General features: G+C 35.3%; 1 protein-coding gene across 12 annotated transcripts in view; it reads right to left on the reverse strand.

Moving 5' to 3' along the window:
• Positions 1 to 22,254, reverse strand: part of PHF20L1 (PHD finger protein 20 like 1) — a 55,006-nt gene that overhangs the window by 2,136 nt on the left and 30,616 nt on the right. For 7 of the 12 annotated variants that reach the window (XM_072034294.1, XM_072034293.1, XM_072034295.1 and 4 more), the window contains 10 exons: positions 15,603 to 15,821; positions 15,351 to 15,407; positions 13,960 to 14,064; positions 9,943 to 10,107; positions 9,337 to 9,518; positions 7,310 to 7,409; positions 6,057 to 6,143; positions 4,949 to 5,144; positions 4,185 to 4,554; positions 709 to 874 (listed from right to left, as the gene is read on the reverse strand). In XM_072034294.1, coding sequence (XP_071890395.1) covers positions 709 to 874; positions 4,185 to 4,554; positions 4,949 to 5,144; positions 6,057 to 6,143; positions 7,310 to 7,409; positions 9,337 to 9,518; positions 9,943 to 10,107; positions 13,960 to 14,064; positions 15,351 to 15,407; positions 15,603 to 15,821 — 1,647 coding nt within the window. The remainder of the gene's footprint in view (positions 1 to 708; positions 875 to 4,184; positions 4,555 to 4,948; positions 5,145 to 6,056; positions 6,144 to 7,309; positions 7,410 to 9,336; positions 9,519 to 9,942; positions 10,108 to 13,959; positions 14,065 to 15,350; positions 15,408 to 15,602; positions 15,822 to 22,254) is intronic. The other 5 variants (XM_072034300.1, XM_072034299.1, XM_027452726.3 and 2 more) reach the window with 3 other exon arrangements.

The following is a 22,254-nucleotide window of genomic DNA, read 5'->3' on the forward strand; positions in this document are numbered from 1 at the left end:
GTTTTTGAAATAATTTTTATGCTTCTAGAGACAGACTAGGGAAAATCTCTCTAATTCTAGAAATACTGCCTGGTATGAGCAGAAATACTGAAGGTAAAACTGCAGATAGGAGTAAGATGACTATTTGTCAGAAGATAATTATGGACTCCTATGGCTACACTCAAACTCCTCTCATTTGTAAGTTTCTACAACTGGTGAGTAAACTCTTGCGCTGTAATATTTACACCCATACTACAATCTCATGCATCTCATGCATGTTTTCCCATGAAACCAATTTATCTTCCTGAAACAAATTACGTGCTAATACAGCAAACCAAAGATGAAAGCAAAATGAACACACTTTTCCTTAATACTGTCAAGTACTAGAACAATCAGTCCAAAAACCTTCCAGCTGCACAAAAATCCATCAAATTTATGATCCGTATCTGGACAAAGACTAGGCAAATTATCAAAGCTTTCTAAAGGCTAATATCACAGACTTGAGCTAAATTGTCAGGGGTCCTGAGCACTTAAGCTACTTTGATGGACAGTAAGAAGCTTTGGAAGAGACCTGAGGAACCATGGGTGCAAGCTCTCGTTATAACTTTAGGTGCCAAAATTTGAATACAATACTCAAAAGTGTCAATCCTCAGCCTCTCATATCACCATCAACACATACTATGAAAGAAGCTGCTACTAGTATTAACAAATATCTGTAAATACAGTTACCATCAACTTCCTTTTCAATCAGGTCCATTCTGCTGGTGACTTCGTTCTGTACATTCTCTATATGGGTAAGGAGATTTAGCTGCCATTGAAGATGCGTGTCCACTTGTTCCTCTGAGCCTTTTCTTTCATTACAAAGAAACACAGTGTTTCCTTCAGCAGAACTCTTCTTCATAGGTGCAACAGAAAGAAAAAAATTGCCATTTAAGAGTGTCTATTTAATTTCTGGTGTTGATTTTGACACTTGAATCATGATACACTATGCTGTCTCAGAACTGTACTTCTGTCTACTTGACAAAAAGCATATTCAAAATCCATGTACCATGACACACCAATAGACTAAACCAAACAAAATGCAAATTCCATACAAATGAGCACATATAGCACTGGGGGAGTGAGAGGAGGTAAAGTTTACCAGCTCGAGCACTTTGTTTAATGCAGTAAGATAGACTGCATTTCTGCACCCTCTTAATACAAATCATGAGTCAATTCATGAAGTGCTGAAATGCGTCAGTGTACCATCACCAAAAATATGAAAAACCCTAAGATTTGTTTCAAATTTATCCAGAGAACGAAGGAATACTGCCTAAAATACACTAATACCCAAGATGTCAAAAGTAATTTTTGCATTAGTCACATGGTCATTCAACTGCAGATTAAAACAGAAGACTGCTTCCTACCACTGCTGTGATTCCCTGTAACTTACCACCACGGGTTCTGGCCAGAATTAAGTGTGTTTGGGATGGTTACAGGGGGTAACGTCCAGAGTTGTGCAAACATGTTATGCAACATAATATCTGAAGAAGATAATTTTTGGAATAATGAGTTTTTTCATTGTAAGTCAGAGATGGCACAGAGGCACCTCATCTTCCAGCTAATGGAAATGACCAAAGTAAGCACACCAGATTGAACACGTTAACTGAAGTGTTCGGTATCTTTGTTAATTAACAGGATTTGCAGTTTCAATTTTATACCCATTATGAATTCACATCTGATGAAGTTATTTCACTACTGATAATTCTATTTTAGGGATTTAATTTAAGGAAAATTCTGGATACACGTGCTCATAAATGTCACATGTCACAAATGTCACTCATGGCAAATGTCAGATCAAGGAGTGAATTTTATCATTTTAATACACTGGCTTGATGAAATGTTCAGTTGAAGTTCTTTCCTTGTCACTGACAGATCTTTAAGTCACTTCTTCAGCAAAAAATTAACTGTTTCTTTTGAAGACTTCACAAAAAAAAATCAAATCAAACTTAGACCATCCTTCTGGTAGCTTTGTGCGCAAGTCCTGGTGGACAAGTATTCACAATATTAATTAATATTCACAATATTCGTTAGAGAAGTTATTTACCAAAGATAAGTTTTTGAAAGTCATAAAAGCCTCTCAGCTCTAACACTTTACAGATATAATTTTTCACCTTGTCAGACATCAGGTTTGCCTCTTTAGTGCTTTCGCTACTCAAATTACATCACTAATCTTTATATAGGACATTTCCAATGTAAATGCTCCCTTTCTGACAACTTTCAGACTCTTGTACACCTACAAGAATGTTGCTTTTCCCTTGCTGTATGAGGACCTAAGTGCACAATTCTGAAGTCAAGATTATCTGTTACATGAACTCTTCACACTCCTATGACAGTGAGAGAAAACTAAGGGAAAATTATAGATGCTCTAAGAATTTTTTTTCTCCCTAAATATATTATAAAATATATTCTTCCTTTTTTTTTTTTTATGACCTCTGTATTTATTCAAATAGCCTATCCTCTTTCAAAAATAAGTTAAAAACATGATCAAACAGGTTCTCCTCTAAGCTGAGACCAGGAAGACAGATCAACACAGACTGTATCAGGGAGTGCTGGAAGAGGTGGTGAGAGAAGCACAGTACAGGACAGAGCTTCTGAAGGAGAAATAAACAGGACAGTCAGGCAGGGCAGGCTCATGCTTTCAGAAGCAGGAACAAGGAAACTGAAAAATGTTAATGATAATGTACAGTCCAAAAAGGAACCTGATAATAGTCAATCTGGACATTGGTTATAAGAGTAAAGAAAATCTGCAATGGAATCGTAGATTAGGAAAAGGCAAACCAATATGGAGGACCAAAATATTCAAGTCTCTGTGGGAAGATAGAAGGGAAAATATAAAGTCCTAACCAGAAGTTTGACAAGAAGCAGCAAAGAAGGCACCTTACAGAGAAACCAATTCATGCAAGAACACTGCTGCTGTCTTAAGATAAGCACAAACTAGCTCATGGAGAAACCAAAGAACACTTTTTAATACATGCTAAGCCTTAATATTACTCTGAAACCACAGTTAACTACTGACAATGACGAGCTAAGACGTCCCAAAGCAAAGAGGACCCTGAAACTGTCTCAACAGATTTCTTCCTGGTTTAGAGAGAGCACCTATTTTTTTTCCTTCGGAGACTAAATCATATATCTAAACATTGATTTCGTTTCACTGCTCACATATTTTCTTCTTAATTCTAAATATATTTATTATATTTAAAGTGACAATTTAAGGTTTGGTTGGAAGGAAAGTGTCTTTCACTGTTGCATGTCTCCTTACTATACAAGCTGAGTAGAATAATGTGATTTAGCACAGTTATTTCTAAATAGAATGAGCCAAAATTTTCCATTCAGAACATATAGTTTACATGAAATATTTAGAACTAGAATTAGAAGAAAAAGACATCTTACTTCTTCCACACCGCAAACTGTACCTCAAAAGGGGGATGAGTTGGGTGATTTATTCTCATGTTTGATATTGTAGAGAACAAAGGGTTGGTTCAGGTGTTTTTTTTTTTTCTAACTAATACAAAGCTAAAAAGTTTCAGCCTCTTTCCACGACGTAATAGGTTCAAACACTTAATGCAAAACTAAGAAAGAGATGTTTACATTGCTGAATATAATCCTGACTAGAAGTCTGGGAAAAAAAATAATTAGAAGAAATATGAAATATAAGACTGAAAAGAAGTTGCACACAACTTTTAGCTTAGTTAATCTGTAAACCATTACTTACGGAATTCTAGTTAGTATTGATATTAAAAGAAGAGTAGAGTAAAATAAAAAACACTATTACAAATCTCAGTTTAACAACAATTAAAAAACACAAATAGAAAACAGAATTGAGAGAAAAAAGGAAATTTGCCCTGTTTTCCTCACCTCTCAAAAAACACTGAAGTTCTGTTTCAAGACACCACATTTTAAGCATAGGACTTTTTTTTTTCCCTTTGAAACATTGGAAAGGAGCAAATACAAACAGTTTTAGCATAGGCAGTACTTTAACCATATTTTTCATTTCCTTCACCTATCCAAATACATACCGTTTACCTGAAACTATTTCAGCAATCCAACTTTGCTCTTAGTGATTTCTACTGACGTATTTGAAAAATACTTTTATGTACTTGAGCTTTATAAGATTGAACATACTCTTCTAATTTAGAAACTTCCCAGATGAAGAATCTACTTACCTGCTCATTCATGCCATCATCTTTAAAAGAATACTGTAAACAGTTTTTATTCTCTGAACAAAATTCCTGGTCTTCATCAAAACTACTCGTATCTTCATCATCCGAGCTCATAGGGTCAGTGACTGCTTTGCAGTCTTGACCAAAACTCTGTGGTTTTTGGTAACTGTGCTCACTTGTGATGTATGTTTCCTCCATCTTCTGGGGTAAACTAGGTGTCTCTTTATGGTTTTGACTGTGACACGTCCTTTCAGTCAGATTAACAGCATCTGGCAAAGTCACTATCTTTTTCTCTACCCCAAGAGTTATTTGTTCCTGTTCTTTCCGCATCCCTGAATAAGCCCAGAGATGAAGGTCTGGGTGATGTTTATTTCTACAATAAAGGGGAGAAAAAAAAGCACATTTATATAGAACTACCTCTTACAGCACTGTACTATCAAGCATCCACTTCAGCTAGACCATAACTTTTGATAAGTACCATTATCCAACATGTAAGTGAATATTCCTAGGTTACTTATCAATTCAAGATAAATCTAGAATGCCCATTTAACACAAAGTCAGCTATTAAAAAAAAAAAAAAAACACCAATAATAGATAGCGGATCTGCTGAGCACCTAACTCTACTGCAGCTGAGGGTAATCTACATGTTGCAATGGAACTATGTGAAATATTTGATATGATTATTATTTTTTAATATGATAGTATAATTCATACGGGAACGGGAATGTACAAAATGTATTGAGAACAGACCCTGGACCAATACTTACTTCAATATCCCAATCTTCAGCTGTAGTCCATGCAGTATTTCTGTTACACCATATACATCAGCCAGTAGGTGATGAGTTGACACAATCTTTTTGGCATTAAGATGAGAGTAGTTTTCTTTCAAAAATGATAATCCGCACATGTGTCCGTTGTTTAGCCAGTCTTTATCATAAAGATATTTGGCACTCCACCTCTGACCTGGGTGTAAGCAATAAACAAATTGAGGACCATATAAAGCCATAGTGCAATTGTATTTTTAAAACTAGAGTGCTATAATTATAAGCTCTACTCTCCCCTAAACACCTAATATCCATGAGAGAATGATTCAATACCTTGTTATTTTATTGAGATTTTAAAACTTAGTTTGCATGGATTTAAAACGGAACACATCATTTGAAAACAAAAGTAAAGCTGAAATCTCATAACCTATGTAGATAGCATTTGAAATGAAATATTACCTTTGCAATTAGAGTATGGGATATAAAAAAAGTTTAGCGTTGTCAATCTAACCACAGAAAAATCAGTTTAAATTGACATTTTAGCTTTCCAGTTTAAGTAAGCTCTGAGAGTTAAAAAGTAACTACAATACTGATAGAAATCTTATACAGTGGATTTTATATGGCTATATCCAAAAGGCCTACTTTGTTTTTGAAAAGCCAACAAATATTTTGTTTTAACGATGAATTCAGTATCTATTTATTGGAAGCCAGGAGAAGGCTTCATGAAAAGCTTATATCTCAAAGCCTTCATGAAAAGTAAACATCTCAAAGCTATCTGACAGCAGAGTTCTTACCCTCTCCTTTGAAGGGTCTTTCACCAGACACTACTAGACAGGATATCAGAGTGAGCGGGCCTTAGGTCTCCCACACTATGGTAACAGCTACAGTTTTAACCCAAGAGGTGTTAATAACTACTTCGCTAATGCTTCTACAGTAACTTAATTATGGAAAAAAAAAAAAAGAGACATTTACTACTTATTCCAATATTACTGTTTACAATGAGGTACCCAGACAAACAAACTGACTAAGATCGCAATATCTTACACTAAATTTCATATCAGACTATCATCATATACAGAACAAAGAACGGGTTGATGGAAGCCCTTCATACCTTTCAGGAGAATACCCTGTCTATCTCCTTTCTGCCCATTATCCCAATACACTTTAAAATACTGACATTGTGAATGACCTTTTTCTCCTGACATAGAAAGAAAAGAAGTAATGGTTAGGAAGGGAGAGAAGATAAAAATTAGGGACACAGTCTCCGTATAGCATGGGATAACGAAGTACCTAGTACAGTGCAGGGAAAGAACACAAGACAAATTAGTTGTTTTTAATAAGAAAAGGCTTGACTACTTAAAGAGTACACCACACAAGGAATTATCAGACATGACTTTCTACCATCATTTAGGTTCAGATTTGGGCAAATGGAAAAAGTCACATCTGTCCAGCTCTAATTTCTCAACTGGCTTCTCAAAATAATTAAAGAAAACTTATTTTTTAACTCTACATACAGTCTTTAGATTTAACTTCCTAAATTCAGAATGAAAGTAAATTTGGGGTTGTGGTCTCATGGCTCTCTTGAAAGAGCTAACTGTTAGATAAATAATCAGAAGACATATATATGAATTTGTATCAATTGTTGACAAATATTAAAAACTTTCCAAACCATATGGTTTTCCTTCAAATAACCAGTACGAAAAAGGGGCTTATGGAAAAAAAAACAAAACATTTTAAATCAACAGCTTTCTAATCAAATATATTCAGTTCATAAGTAAATAAAGTTATCTTATTTATTTTCTGTTTCAAAATTACCCTAATAATCTTAAGTTCAAAATGTGCTGTTTGTACACTATTGTTTAACATTAAGTGCTAGGTTTTGGCAAAGATTTTACATATTCAATCCACCTTTATTTATGCTATTCTTAGAAAAGACAAAGACTATGAAATCACAATTAATGTGAAATGACATCCACAGTATATTCCAGTGTAATGTGGTAAGTCCTTTTTCTCTAAAAGAATATTTAAATGAACAGATGTGATTCCAAGTATATGGAAAACAGATCACTGAACAAGAATGTTTAGTTTACAAAGACTTTTTAGAGTATAATGACATTAAAGGTTTGAGGGCATTAATTTTCATCAACTAAAGTTATGGTAATTTAAATAATGTAGAAGATTTAGCATAGCTGAACAAGACATTACTGACAGGAAAGTAAGTCTCTGCTCAGGGCAAGTCTTTTCCCAAAGAACTGTAACATATAAACACAAAACAGACAGAACTTTAACAGTTTAAGCAACGTATCACATCTCTGCTTAAAAATCCCAAGCAGACAGCCACAGATAAAGGAGGTTTACTCATACCTGGTGGGTCTCTGCAGATATAACAGATGTACTGCTCTGGAATGCTGTCCTCTAACAATCCCATGCATACACTGTGCTGCCAACACAAGCACTCTTCACACTGACATCAGAAAAACAAAAGCGAAAACTAGAACTAAGATAATCATATTCAAAAACCAGAAGCTCTCTCTTGTATCATCAAAATTCAAAGGGCAGTTCAACTTAAGTAACTGGCAAGAGTAAAACAATTTTATTTGGGCGATTTATGTTCGGGTAGGCAAAGACCTCAAGCTAATAAGTAGCTTTAGTTCTGAAAGTTACCTCAACCACAAATTCCAGACTGGAGAAAAAAAATGAAGACGCAATATTTAATAGTATTTTATTACAATATTATAACAATTTAGCACCTAAATATTTAGTAGTGTAACATAAGACAGGAGTATAATATTACAGTAAAGTAGAAAGATAATGTAATACATTACAGCATAACAGTGAAAAGTAGAAAACTCTTCAGTTTAATTATTTATATTTACAAAGCATCTCTCCAGTGCGCTAGAAAGATGTGTTTTTAATATCGCACCAATGGAAAATCTAAAAGAAAAAGAAAATGAAGAGTAAATGAAAGGAGAAATAAGAGAACAGGAGAGCAAAATAGAAGTGGTAAGACATGAAGGCCTAGAAACAGTAAACTGGTTGCTCTCAATGAGACGATGCACGAAGAGGAGGTAAGTGATCAACTTTAGCTGTCATTGGACTTTAGAAATGGGCAGCAAACTACCACTTCTAAGTACATTTTCCTCCTTTCCCAGCTCAGTGTTTGCCTATTTTCTAAATATCTGCTGTTTTACTATTGAAAATCTTTCCTCTGTTTTGACATGCATTTTGAACATCAACATATTCAGAACACTGAAGCTGCCTTTCCTCTTGTCACACCACGATAGCCACAGTTTCCTCTACTCTCTCCAAAAATTTCTACACCAGTCCATTTTTTCCATGTTATTATCGTTGCTGAATTCTTCCAACACAGCACTGCATTTCAGTAATGCATTCCCAGGGACAGTTTGTGTACTTGTTTTTCAGATCTTTCTTTCGTTTCCAAAAGACTATTAACAAGTCCATTAACAAGGCAGCTGACCCTTGCTTCCTTCAAATCTCAATTAAAATGGCTCTGTATTTTCAACAGAAACTGTACCACATTGATAGCTGAATACAAACCTGTCCTTTGAGTCCAAAAACCACAGGAAGTTCATCATCTGTTTTAAGTTATTGACAACTGACTTCCTCACTTGTGCTTGCATCTGATCTAATTGCACAAATTCCTTGAGACAATGACTTTAAATTATTCATTACTAGATGAAAGATGCTTCTTTCACTGCAGTACAAATACATAAGCAGCAGCAGCTGTAGTTTGTCAGCAGCTGACACCAAGTATTCTTCAAATGGCAAGTTTTCTCCTTTTTTTCCCCTATTCCAAATAATATTTAAACTCTTAGCAGCTTCTAAAATGAGCTAATCATTTCTCGTTTGAGAACTGCTCTTCTGAAGATGAAGCACGCGCATCACAACACAAAGATACTGACAATATTAACATCTGTATGGCAGAGAACTATATCAAGATGCACCAATCTTGGATAGAGTTGAGGTAAATTTACAGCAAGTAAAGTGGTGTCTACAAATAATATACTGTGAAGCACAAGGACCATACCAGAAGTGCTTGTATAATTGGAATGGCCTTTAGACAGAAAACAATGATTTGTGTGTGGAAAAGCATACATCTTTCCAATTTTATCAACTGTCTATAATGAAAAAGGTTACTTTTCCTTACAAACCTGTTCTACATAGCAAATTGTCAGCGGAAAACTATCTCAAAGAAAAAGTTCTGCATACGCTGGAGAGAATCACATGAAGTGCAGAACATAAAAATATTTTGTTATTATTAGTCATGTCTATTTACAACTCTCTACTTAACTTCAGTCTCCAACACCTTAGAAGAATATCTTCCCACGCACAAAATTCACATGGAAAATACACCCCCTCAATTTCTTTACCTGAATCATAAAGCCATTTTCTTCATCCAGTTCACAAATGCATCTAACAATTTCATTGAGAGCATCATCTTCATCCTGAGACTCTTCAAAGTTAGTTGAATCAAAATCCTGATTGTATTCATCACCACTAAGTAACAAACTCTCTGTAGAGGAATCATCCAGGAACTCAACATCTGAAAGATCTAGTAAAAAAAAAAAAAAAGTGAAATTGTGAGTGCAAAACATACAATTTTTAAAAAACCAAAAACTATTCTATCAATTAAAAGTCTTAACCTGAATATACCAAAAAAATCACCCTCAAATGTACTACTAGTATTTTATAATTTCTTTATGACCTCTGCAAAATGCCTTTAAATGTAATGTGATGGCATCAGAAGCAGAGTAGCAATCTTTAACCAAAGCAAGCACAATGCAGAACAGCTTGAGGAGTGCAAACATTTTGATTTAAATAGATGAAGCATAAATTAGCCACCATATTTATAGCTACAATCAAAAACTTAAGATGCTTTAAAAAAATCAAAGATTTTATAGCTAAAACCAATTTATTTATTATCTTTCCTACAAAACTAAACCTACAAACTGAAAGCTCTCACTCAGTCAACCTACTTTCTCCACTAAGGTCAACAGACAAGATAGCTCTTGGATACTGGTACGATGTATTCTTCTCTGAGAACATGCTGCGCAAAGTCAGAGAGCTTCCTGAGGACCGCGTTAATGGAGAAGAGCACCTGTCCAAGTACTCAACAGAACTATCTTCATAATCCGAATAATCTGAAAAGTTAACAACAGGATTAGCTGATGTTACAAAAATTTGTGACAAATGCAAAAAAAATTAAGAAAACAACATTATATTCAGATGTAAAGAACATCAACACTGAGGTATTAGGATGATAAAACCGAACATGAAATAGCAAATTTCTTCAAGACAGTTTTTCCAGAAATTTCCAGTAAGAACCATAATGAACCACAATGTATATTTATATATTCTCACTTGCAGACCTCCATCCTGGCTCAACCAGAGAGGAGAGCTGGATGAGGCTGTTGGTTATGTGTGTTCGTGTGAGCACTCCGTGTGCTTATACCCAGTGGTAATGCATTTTCAGCCTTGCTACTGATCGAATTTGGGGACAGGGAGCTGCAGCAACCTTGCCTCTCACCGGTGGCCAGAAGCAGCATGATCTGTTTTTCTCTAACATATAGCCTATTTGCAACAGTCTCTAGGAATGTTTCTTATGTTCCTTAGCACAGTGACTGAAGAATGCACCCACGTAAGCCCAATGGTAAGTAAGAGTAGCTATCCATTTCCTCCTCTTAAAACTTTGAATATAAGTGGTCATATTTCTGCATCTTCATCATTCTGTAGAAGCACTACTGCTACCACCTGTGTTCTAGCATTGAGTTCCACAATATACTGCTCTCCTCAATACTTTCCATTAAGCCACTGTTAATATTTTTCTCTGTCAAAACCACACTATCACATTTCCTTAAGCATTGAGAAGTCAGGAACAGATATGAAAGTATGCAGTATTCTAGCCCACTCGTTGAGTTGATTACATTGTACTTCAACTTCACTGACAAAAAGCAGAAATTACCTACTTTCCACAGGCTTTATATGAACGAGTGTGCGAGTGTGACTGAAAAGGCATATCAGTATTTGCAAAAAGACAACAGGAAATGCTAAGTACACAAAAGAAAACAAAAAATAAGCAGTCCTGGCTACTTCAGCTATAGCTCGTTATTAAAACATGACAGATTTACAGATTTAATATGCAGTTTTCAATGTGCCATCACTTTCTGTACAGCAATGTAAGTCATGTGTATACTAGGTGAAAAATTTTTTTTTTTTTTTTTTTTTTAAGAAGACCTGCACAATATTCATCTGAAGCACATATTGTGCCTCCACCCTCATCTTCCCGTAAATGCCTTAGTTTGACTTGAAAGGCACAGAACGTGCCTCACACACTTTCATTTCTGCCCATACCATGAAAGCAGGGTAAGCTAGTCCTGGAGAAAGAGAATATTGCTTCTTGTGATGGATCATTTTTCAGTGAGCTTTTTCAGGGTCAGACACTAGAGTCAGAACCTGCCAAAGCATTTTTCTTTCCTCTCAGTGAAAAAATCCAGACAGGATGCCTCTGGATTGCTTGCAACATTTTTTCTTGACATAAATTTGCATGGAAGAAAATGTTCAAGTTCTATTCACACTGCCTTTTGCAACTGGTTTTAAGATCTGTTTGTTGGGACACTGGGAGGTACATAGTTTTCTTTTAATATTTACAAGCATTGGATATGGCCCCTAAAAGCTGAAACCTAATCGTGCTATCTTTGTTAAGCTTATCTTTGTTAAGAATCACGACAAATTAGAAAAAAAAAACACCAAACAAACAAAGCAATAAAAAGAGAGAAACGAACAAAAACCTTACAACCTCCAGATGGTAAAACAAAAGAAGAATACTGGGGACAAGAACATGGCTCTGATTTAAATTTGCAAGAGGTACTATATCTCAATCAGTTTGAATCAATAAGGTTTTCAGAAACCACTGCACGTTGGAACTGTATGGAACCAAAGAAACACACATACCCCCGAACAGTGAGAAGCTGAGGAGTATCTCAAGCACATCCCTTTGCAAAGCTGCAAAGTATCACATGCTCACAGGAGCAAAATCAGTCTGACCAACTCCTCAAACATTTTATATTGTACACCACATCAGCTTCTTTTGTTGATTCACCTTAATTCTAGTATTCAACATCAAAAATGTCAGAACTTCTCTGCTTAACTTTCTTTGGAAATATCTGAAACAGAAGGTTCAGGGAAATACTATGTGGAAGTTCTTCAGCTACAGAAAATATATTTATAGTTTTAAACGCAGTTCAAATCTGTAGCTTATCTTGGTAGCTGACTATTAAATCAGTTCTGTTCCAAACACCTGTCAAATGCTGCAAGCATTATTTTGTTTACTTTCCAAAGACTTTTATAACAACACACAGTCTGCCATATACTCAGAGAACAGGAGAGCATATAAAAACATTTTTCTTACTCTTAATCAGGAGTGCTCCTAAGGATATTGACCTACACAAGGTACTGACACATTCCTTTTAAGTATCTTCTAAAAAATGGAACCTATGGAAAGCATTGACTTAATTTGCCATGTTGTAATACCCACAGATGAAACAGACCGAACTGATAAGGTGTTGGATTTTTCCCCCCCCCTTTGGCATTTGCATACCTAGATTTTCCTAGAGTCTTTTTGAAAATACTTAGATACTTCTCCAGCATAGGTAAAGGAATTCCCAATAGTATTCAGGTAAAATAAGCAACCAAAGTTTATAGTTGAAAATTATGTTACTCCAATACCAAGATGGTAAAGTATTTGAAGCCTAGATTACTCAGTTCAAGTACTGCATTACAGTACAGGTTTTAGATAAACAAAACTTTTAATCACTCTAGAGATAGGTAAAGCATCTTTATAGTCTGTGGTCAGAAGCTCCTGTTAACACCTAAGATTCTTCTACAGGCTTTTGAGGAATAGTTTATAGAAAAATCCATTTAATAAGTTTTCAATTTTCACCTTCTCATATTTTAAGAAATTTAAATTAAAGTTTCAACTGATACCTATTAAAACCCTCTCAAGGTACACAAAAGTAGAGCCAATTGGATAAGCACAGTAAGTGTACATTTTGGAATAAAGATGTTAAAAAAACAAAACAAAACACAACAAAAGAGAGAACATCACAGAGAAAAACAAGTAGTTTAAGACCTGAAACACTTTTTGAGGCAAACAGGTGTAGAACACAAAAAATAAAGTTTAGTCTTCGGCTAGAAGACAGAATGAGCCTGTATTTGCCCATGCAGTTATTCACATTGTCATGATTCTGCAGCCAAGGCTACGCTGAAATGCAAAAGATTTTATGGGAGATGAAAAGAACCAAAGGAGAGAAAGAAAACAGGAATAAAATACAAGAAGGGAAAGAAATGTGATAAAAGAGCCAATACTCGACACATTTTTTTTTTTTTAATAAGATAAACTGTCCAGTTTTTCCACAAGAATCACACCAAGGACAGTTACAGAAAGGATGGTGTCAAAACTTTTAACCTCATTCTTATGGGTGTTTCAAGGAAAGCACCCATAGAGGTGTTTTCCTCTCACCCATGAGAGGTTTTCCCTCTCAACCAACAAGAAAAAAATGTCTTAAAGATTTGTTTTTTACCGCAAAAAAATAAATTGTACTTTACAAATGTACAAACTGTTATGGATTCATTATTAAGAAGAGACTGCAACAGGCTTAATACTAGAATAACTGTAATGTCCAAACAAGACAAGGATTTTACAGAGCTTCAGATGAAGAGTCTAAAGAGACTAAATGCAAAAGCATTATTATCTGCATACCCTTTCAAGAATAAAGGTCTATGAAATGTCTAGGTCCATCATATGGACCATATACATATGGCCATAAATACAGAAATGAAGTCAGACTCTTGTCCTTTCAACATTAAGGACAAAATCTATTCACTGAAATTTATAAATTTTGTAATTATATTGTTGAGAAACAAATTTTAATATCTTATCCCTAAAATATGTCAAGTGGTTTGGCTCACTTTCAAAAAATGCAGATTGAACTCACCGTGCTGTTTAGATTTCTTCTTTTTTTTCTTCTTCTTTTTCTGTTTTGATTTATGATCTTTCTCCTTTTTCTCTTTTTTCTCCTTTTCCTTTTCTTTCTTTTTACCTAAAGTACAAATTGAACATCTCAAAACAACAGTGCCACTCCAAAATACTTGCTTCATTTGGCTTACCATAGAACATGACATTTAAATCCAAGCTATTCCTGTGGCCTAGCAAGATTCACAATTCAATTAATTTCTTGATATGTTGGGTGTGTCTCTTATTAGCTGATGGCAGAACACTTCAAATAACTGAGTCTTTCTCAACAATTTTAGGTATTTTCACATAAGATATCAGAGAAGAAGGTACAACAAAGCACATGAAATAGGTGATGTCATTTCAACAATTTATAACAGCTATTTAACTTACAGTTTATGACAAAAAGATATGGGCATGAGAGAAAGCTTTCAGGAGCGCAAGATTCCAAACAAAGATAATGTCATCTTAAGTCACTTTCTATAAGGGTGAAACATGTTTAAAGTAAATTTCAGTGTCACAAAACTCAAAACTGCTGATGCTGTCAGCACTTTCTACTGCACAGAGGCACCCTCATAGAAAACTGTTTCTGACTGAAGTTTATGGTATGTTTTTTATGCTGCAGTTCACTTACAAGCACTGTTGACATATGCATGAGGATAAGTATTTTGTTTTAGAAAAATTCTATTTATCCAATTAATTGTCCCCAGAGAAAATGTATCCCACAGCAATGTCATGCCATAATTATTTTATAAGCAACATAGCAAGCAATCACGGTAAGTAATGAGGAAGTTGACTTGTTATGGAAAACTTACGATTTAAGTTTTCACTTACGATTCAGTGTTTAAGAATTATTTCCTAAACATATATTGAATCTTACCTTCTTGTGGAGTACAAAAGCACAGTTTTTCCCCTCATGGAAAACACAAGGCAAATTCACATGTGAATTCTAGTCTGTCTATAATCATAATTTTTAAACCAGGAAAAATGAAAGTCCCCTTCCTTCCGATTTTTTTTTCAAGAATTAACTAATGTTTTGTTAGTAACACTTATGTTTTTTTTCCCCACTTTCTCAGCAGTCAATGCAAGGAAATAAATGCAGGATCGCTAATTCAACTGAAATAAAAGTTTTGGCTTGGGCTTCTCACAGGTACTATCTAAATCCTTGTTACAGGAACTTTAATTTTATTCTCTTTTAGTTATATCTTTACTGACATATATATGACAAGTTTATATATACAAATGGCTTTTAAGATCTAAACAAAGGAAATTAAGGTGGGCCCTAGAAATGCTTTACACTTATATCTGTACTTCAGAGACAGCAAGCAAAGACTTTTCCTTTTTTTCATAAAAATATCACTGCTCTGTACATACCATATGTTGTGGAACTCTTCTCTTCCAGTTTTCCTTTTCTTTCTATTCTCATCGCACCTGTAAGTTTAAGAAGAACACGAGACATTAGTGCAATGTTTGGCTGATGACCCACTATCTTGTAAAAGTCATTAGACTGTAAAGAGTTCTACTAGTATAAAATAAGAAACATACAAGCAATACAATGATTTTAATGTCACTTTACGGTTACTTTTATTCTCTAAAGCACTGGAAACAAAAAGCATTGTAGTTTACCAACTTCTGAATGCTTGTCCTTCTCAATCACGTTCTTTAATATTTTCTCCTTCAGACTCTCAAAACATTTCTCCTTTATGGGCACAGAGTACTGTATCTCTGTCCCTTCAGAGCTCACTGATGTGGAAGACCTCTTTTTTTTACTACTCCCTTTGGGTAACTTTAGACTATTGGTTAAAGGCATTTCCAGATGTAAGGCATGTACATGGGACGAGGGTGCTGAAAATAAGAAGACAGATTTACTAGGCATTCGGTAATGATTGCAGCCAGTGATCTGACCCACTAGCTGGGTCAGATCACTGAAACATCAAGTATTGGTAATAATATCATCACACTTAACACGTAATTACTGCATATGAATGCCTAGACCATAGTCTTACATACAAGATGATACATGCCACAGCTTTGTCTATTTTGAAACTTGCATTCACTTTTCAACTATTTTTATTGCTTAAAACATACTTTTGCTGCTATTTTTAAGCCTTTTTGTTTCCTTTCATTCCACTGTAATAGAAAACCATGTCAACACTAAGGGTAAAAGTGCTAATGTCGTCAACATTATTTAAGTTACCAGTCTATTATGTGAACAGAGAATCTATGTTCTCAAACATTTTTAGCACTATGTATTTACACTTTATTACATTTTTCATTGATTCTAGTAATATTTAAATTATTTAGTCTTTCATGCTTTTGATACATGTTTGAATTACATGCAAGTTACTACACTGGAAATCAGAATTATATACTGACAATTCTTATTGTAAGGTTTACTGATTAGTGGCAGATATTTAGGTGCCAGTTTCTTTACCTCTGTAGATTCAAATGAGGAAATAAACAACAAAGCTCTATAATTATAATTTCATTGCTGATATTTATAATCCAATAGGATAATGTAATTTTCAGATAACTCGAATACAAATGTTAGTTGTAAAGAACATTACTGGTATTGCAAAAACCTCTGTATTACTGCAGAGTAAGTAATTCATCAATATTGTGAGAGTGTTAAGTCTCATCTAACCATAATTAGGAAAGCCTAATCTTCATCAGGACACTGAGAATATTTGAGGACAATGCTGTACAAAAACACAGCTCTTCAAAATCTTAAGGGGCTTAATCTCCCTCCTCCTCCTCCAAAAAAGTCCTGAAGGAGACATGCTAGTAGTCAGGATGTTAAGCCAGGTAAAGTACAAAGCTGAGCTGATAGGTTCTCTGAGTTTTCTGCACTGCCTTTTTTTTTTTTTTTTAAGAAAAAAATATTCGGGTTTAAAAAAAAAAGCATTTAAACATTTTTTAAAACAACTTAGTAAATTTCATCAGTTATAATTCTGTGGGTAGTTAACAGCTTGGTGGTGGCTCCAAAAAGCTGCTTTCTAGGTTCGGACAAACCAACCCAATTGGTCTTACACTTTACATGAAACTTTCTCCAGCTCCTATGCAGTCTTCCCCAGGAAAACAGCCAAAATGCCACAGAGTGGGAAACTTGCAGGAGGAGCAAAAGCAATAGCAAGCAAAATCAGACCACACAGCATTTTTAACTGCCAGATGTTGCCAGCTGTAAGAGGTAAGACTTCACTATGCTATGTATTTTAGCAAGCAGCCAAAAGCAGCTGCTCAATTGCGTGCTGTTTTTGAACACAAGACACGAGCTGCACGACTACTACCTGAGCCTTTCCAGTAGCTTCAACCATCTCACGTGAGGCCATAATCCGTTTTAGTCTGGTCTACCAGCTAAGCTTTGTCCTCCTCTATTTCCAAGGCACTTAGCTCAGTGGCACATGCAAAACACTGTACCAAGTATTCCTTCCTTTGGTTTCCTAGTAAGCATTTCTCTCTGCTGCAGGACTGAACTGGTTTGCCACCTGTCACCAGTGAATACATTTTAGCACCTCAGTAAAGGACAGAAGTGGCACTTCCCCACATCGTGATGCTATCACCGTCTGGTCTCCTTTCTAAATGGAACACAAAAGGATCGCCCAAATGCACATAATTTGATTAGGTCACTGTTATTTTGATGAAAAGTTCAGCTCAGCTCCCTCTGAACAATTTCAAAGGAAAATTTAGTGCCAGATTGTACACTTTGAATAATTTAGTATTTAATTTTCATTATTGAAAAAGAAACCCTGATCTCAGAAAATCAAACGTGCTCTGATATTCCTAGCCACAAATTTTAGTATCTCGACTTTCAGCTCAGACATGTCTGAGAAAGTAGTCAGCTAGTAATTAAATAACTGTTTGAGGGAATATTCACAATGGGCAGAAATCTGCTAGTCACACAAATATCCACCTCGATGACACAGCTCTCTAAACTGCCTTTCTATAGTTGTCTGAAAAGAGAAATTATTATTATGCCTGCATACATATATGTATATTATTCCAGTCTTTTGCTTATACTAATATTACAGAAATCATGAATTGAGAATTCCTAGTTTCCAAATCCTAACGAAATGTTAAGGGTTTTGCAAACTCATTTGTAACCATGTCATTATTATGCCTTACAAATAACTACAAAATTAGACAAAGGCAATCATAGTCTGAAGGGCAAGTAACAAACAGAACATGGCAAATACGTGTTTATAAAAAAATGTCCCTTCAGTGGATGTTACGGTATATTTTTTAACTGTTATTTTTAATTGCCATTTTATCCCTGTTCAGGAGTCTAGTCAGGCACCTCCCACACAAGTGAAGCGTGGGAGGCCTGCAATTAACAGCAGAGAGAAAGATACTTCGAGATGAGACTCGCCAAACTAATGATTATGTCGTTGCTCTAAGATTGCAAGAAGACTGATTTCAGATGAAGAAGAAATGCAAACCACAGCTATTTCCAGATTGCTTTTCAACACGCCTCCGATGCTACTTCTCCTAGGCTAGCATGGTAAAAGCAGCACAAGCCTCGCTAGTGAGCGCAGGCAGAGAACAGAATGCAGTGGTACAAACGCAGCAGCACACAAGTGCTTAGTGGTGCTGCTTTTGTCTGTCCAGCAAATTAAAATAAATTAGACCTACGTGAAGCAACTTATTTTGTTGCGTGATATTCCAATGTGTGGCTTGTGATGTTTCAACTTTCCTGGCAACAAAAATACCAACATCTGCATTGATATGCAACTGAAATCGTACCATGGCCAACATAATTCATGGTTCTATTGCAGGCAGTTTCATGGTTTGAACTTCCAGTGCATAGGATGCTGAAGCTGATATCAAACTACACTTTACAATACAATAGATAATATAAAACCCTGCAGAAAACAATCCCTCTGGGAAGGATGTGGATGCAAGTGTTCTTGCCTTCACACAGCTACCCCAAAGAACCAGCTGGGAGCTCCAGGGCAGCGAGAATGGCAGAAGTCCACACTAAGGAGCAAAACTGACTGACAGTGGATATTTGGAATAAAACAAACACTAGGTACTTCTTAAAAGCAGCATAACCAAGAACACTGGCAAGAGTTTTAATTAAAAGTGACATCTTTTTTCTGAGAATTACACATATTTGTACCTTCTTGTTCCTACTGCAGTGAACATATTAATAAAAACATACAGAAGTATAGTGTTTTCTTTTTGGGGTGGGGTGGTGGATTTTTCCGATACAGTGGACCTAATGCTACCCTGAGAGCAAAGTCACCTAGCCTTAGCTACAACAAGGAGTAACAGACAACAACATTGTTATATTAAGACTGTTGTATTGATGTGTGTAACAATTTTTCTTCAGTGTAAGAACTGAAATCCAGATTGCTTTTTTAAAATATGTTTCCTCAGTATGTAACAGGTGAACTAATACGAAAAGGCACAAAGCTACAAAAAATATCACAATGAATTTAAAGAAAACTGGCATCTGTAAAATGATCTGAACTTCATGTAGTCAGAACTGGAATACCACAGTATTTTGGTTCTATGCAGACTGACTGTGAATATAAAGTCTTTTATAGACTAAGACAAAAAGTGAGTTAGCTACAGTTAGCTGGCAGACTGTCAAATGAAAGAAAAGATTCTTAATTGTGCGTGCACACTTGTAGGCAATCACAACTGGATCCATATACTATTTTAGCCAGTGCAGTACCTCAGTTTAAAAATTAAATAGTAGCATATCAGCTACTAAAGAACACAGCACTTTCGCGTAACCTAAAGACTGCAGGAATTGATCAGTTTTTGTGTTGCCTTTGTGAAATGGCAAGCTCTTCATTTTGAGCAATGACTTTGTGAAGGAATTTACATGTTAATACCATGAGTTTCCACTTCTGTTTCTGTATTTCACCATATCTCATCTCATCCCTCCCTATTATTTTGGTAATTTTTTTTTTCCTGTTTGCTTTTTTTTTTCTCTCTCTCTCTTCAGTTTGCTCAACTGATAGCCTTCATCAGATTTCTGAAATTCCAAAGTCACATCTCTGGGTCTAAACAGTACCTCCTTACGACTATGCTCAGAAGGGTCAGTTACCATAACAGGCTATTTCAGGCTAAACACTTACCTCCATAATTTCTGAAACTATTGTTATTTACCTCAGTTATTACACAGAACAGTAGATCCAACTTAAGCACAGTTTGCAAATTCCACACTACTGTCAAAATCTAGAAAACCAAATCTGTCCAGATTGCTTCAATATAATATAAACAGTAGAAACAACATAAAAGGACAGATTTAAAATAGTTCTTTCATGTTAAAAACCCCAAAAAATAGATAATTGCAGAGTAAACTGGATTTTACACCAGAGTTCTCAAACTGTATAGTCACAATATATATGGCTAAACAGTGTGATACATTAAATTACACTTATGCAGGCAGATGTTCTTGCATTATTCAAATGAACTTTGCTCAATACTTTAAAGCATCGCCTGAAATGATAAATGAAAGCTTTGGGAAAATTCTCCTTTATATATGAGATTGCTTAAAGGCTACAGGTGCTATAGCTTAAAGAGGTTCATTAGAAATGGAAAGGAAGCAGTAAGCAGGATAGACTCTATCCATTCTCTTGGAGCAGGAAAGAAATTAGTGTAATTGTGTGCTTAAGTAACATGAATTGAGAACCATTTAACAGTGCAAAGTTTAATTTCACAGGTTTCAAACCTGAACATAAAAACTACATTTGTTTTCATCTTCCTCTGAAAAGGGTATTAGAGAAATGAGTTTCACTGAGGCTAGAAGCCCAAGATGAACTCTAAATAAATATGAACTGCTTCTGTCAGTAGCAGCTCTAGAATTACCTTTTGTAACTGATCTCCAAAACTTCCTGTAAAAACTCTGAATTCAAGATACTAATTGCTTATATAAACCTTTCAGCCCACAAAGATTATACTGCTCAAGTGGCTGTCAGTTGTGTACTTTTCAAAGCTTTTAAACATTTGGACAGAATAATAAGTCCATGTGAAAGCTCAAGACAAAGTACTACTGCATGGAGAAAAACTACCAAAAATTTAAAAACACGTAGCTCTGTCTAGAAGACAGACAGGTAGCTGGGAAATCAGTTCCTTGAGAGCTTATAATTTTCAAAATTATGTAGAAATAGGACAAACTGTATCCCTCCAGCACATGTTGTAAATGCTTCCGTTTTCCCACTCTAGACTCAACTAGTACTATCAGAAGGTTGTGTCAGGCATGATTTTCTCTGACACAACATGCCAAAAAATATATGGACATGCCAAAAAGTTTTCAGCCATAAACGAAGGTGGCAACAACATAAATGCCAATCAGTATTACTAACTATGCATTAAATGATCCAAAAAACATGTCAGGCAAAAAAAATGCCAAGAATTTAAATTCCTAGTAACTGAAGCAAGTTCTTATGAATAACAAAGATAGTAGTTGGAAGTGGTTGGTTTCTTTTATGATCTTGTATGAGCGGTCAATTATACATCCACCAAAAGCATTTCTCCCTCTAGCCAAAGGCATGAGATTAAAAAGATCTTTGCAGAAGTAATTTTCGCAGGAACTCATGATTCTACCACTATACAATACGTCAAAGGCACACCAAGTTTGTCACAGGGTTTTCCCTGAGAAACTTAGTTTGTTTTTTTTAAAGCTTTAAAGATTTAAAAAAATTTTAAAGCAGTTCATTAGAAATTCCCATAGCACTCATTTTGACAAATTAGTTTAAGAGATTAATAGATTTTGTTGTTTGAAAGAGAGCGAGAGAGAGAGAGAAGGGATATTTATAACCACCTAATTTAATCTACCCAATATTGATCCAAGAATCGTACTCAGCCTTTTCTGCATCGGGTTAAGGAGTTATGCTGGAACTCAGGAAAGCAATCATCTTACACGGAGTCAATGGGCAGACACCCAGGAAGGGGCGTACATTAAACAAGATGTTTCACTGACCTAGAGTACCGCAGCTACACTGGTAGCTTAACACAAAGTTATTACGATTTATTTCTTCCCCTTAAACAAAGACAGTTATATTTTCAGAATGGCTTAATTATATACTTTATGGTCACAATGCCCCTCCTTTATTGATCACATTTACTAAGGAAGTTCTCCAAAAGTGCATAATTATTACTTTTTATTTAATTTCCCCACTTACTTTATAGATTAGTTTTCGCAGTAAAGTCATTTAGAACATGGTATCATACTCACCCATGTAAGAGGCTTGTTTATGAAAAAAACATATGGATACCTGACACACTGGATGAAAGGACTCATTTTTAGGGTCTGCAACTCACAATG

The sequence above is a fragment of the Anas platyrhynchos genome, chromosome 2 (genome assembly GCF_047663525.1).
Source record: "Anas platyrhynchos isolate ZD024472 breed Pekin duck chromosome 2, IASCAAS_PekinDuck_T2T, whole genome shotgun sequence".
NCBI lineage: Eukaryota > Metazoa > Chordata > Aves > Anseriformes > Anatidae > Anas > Anas platyrhynchos.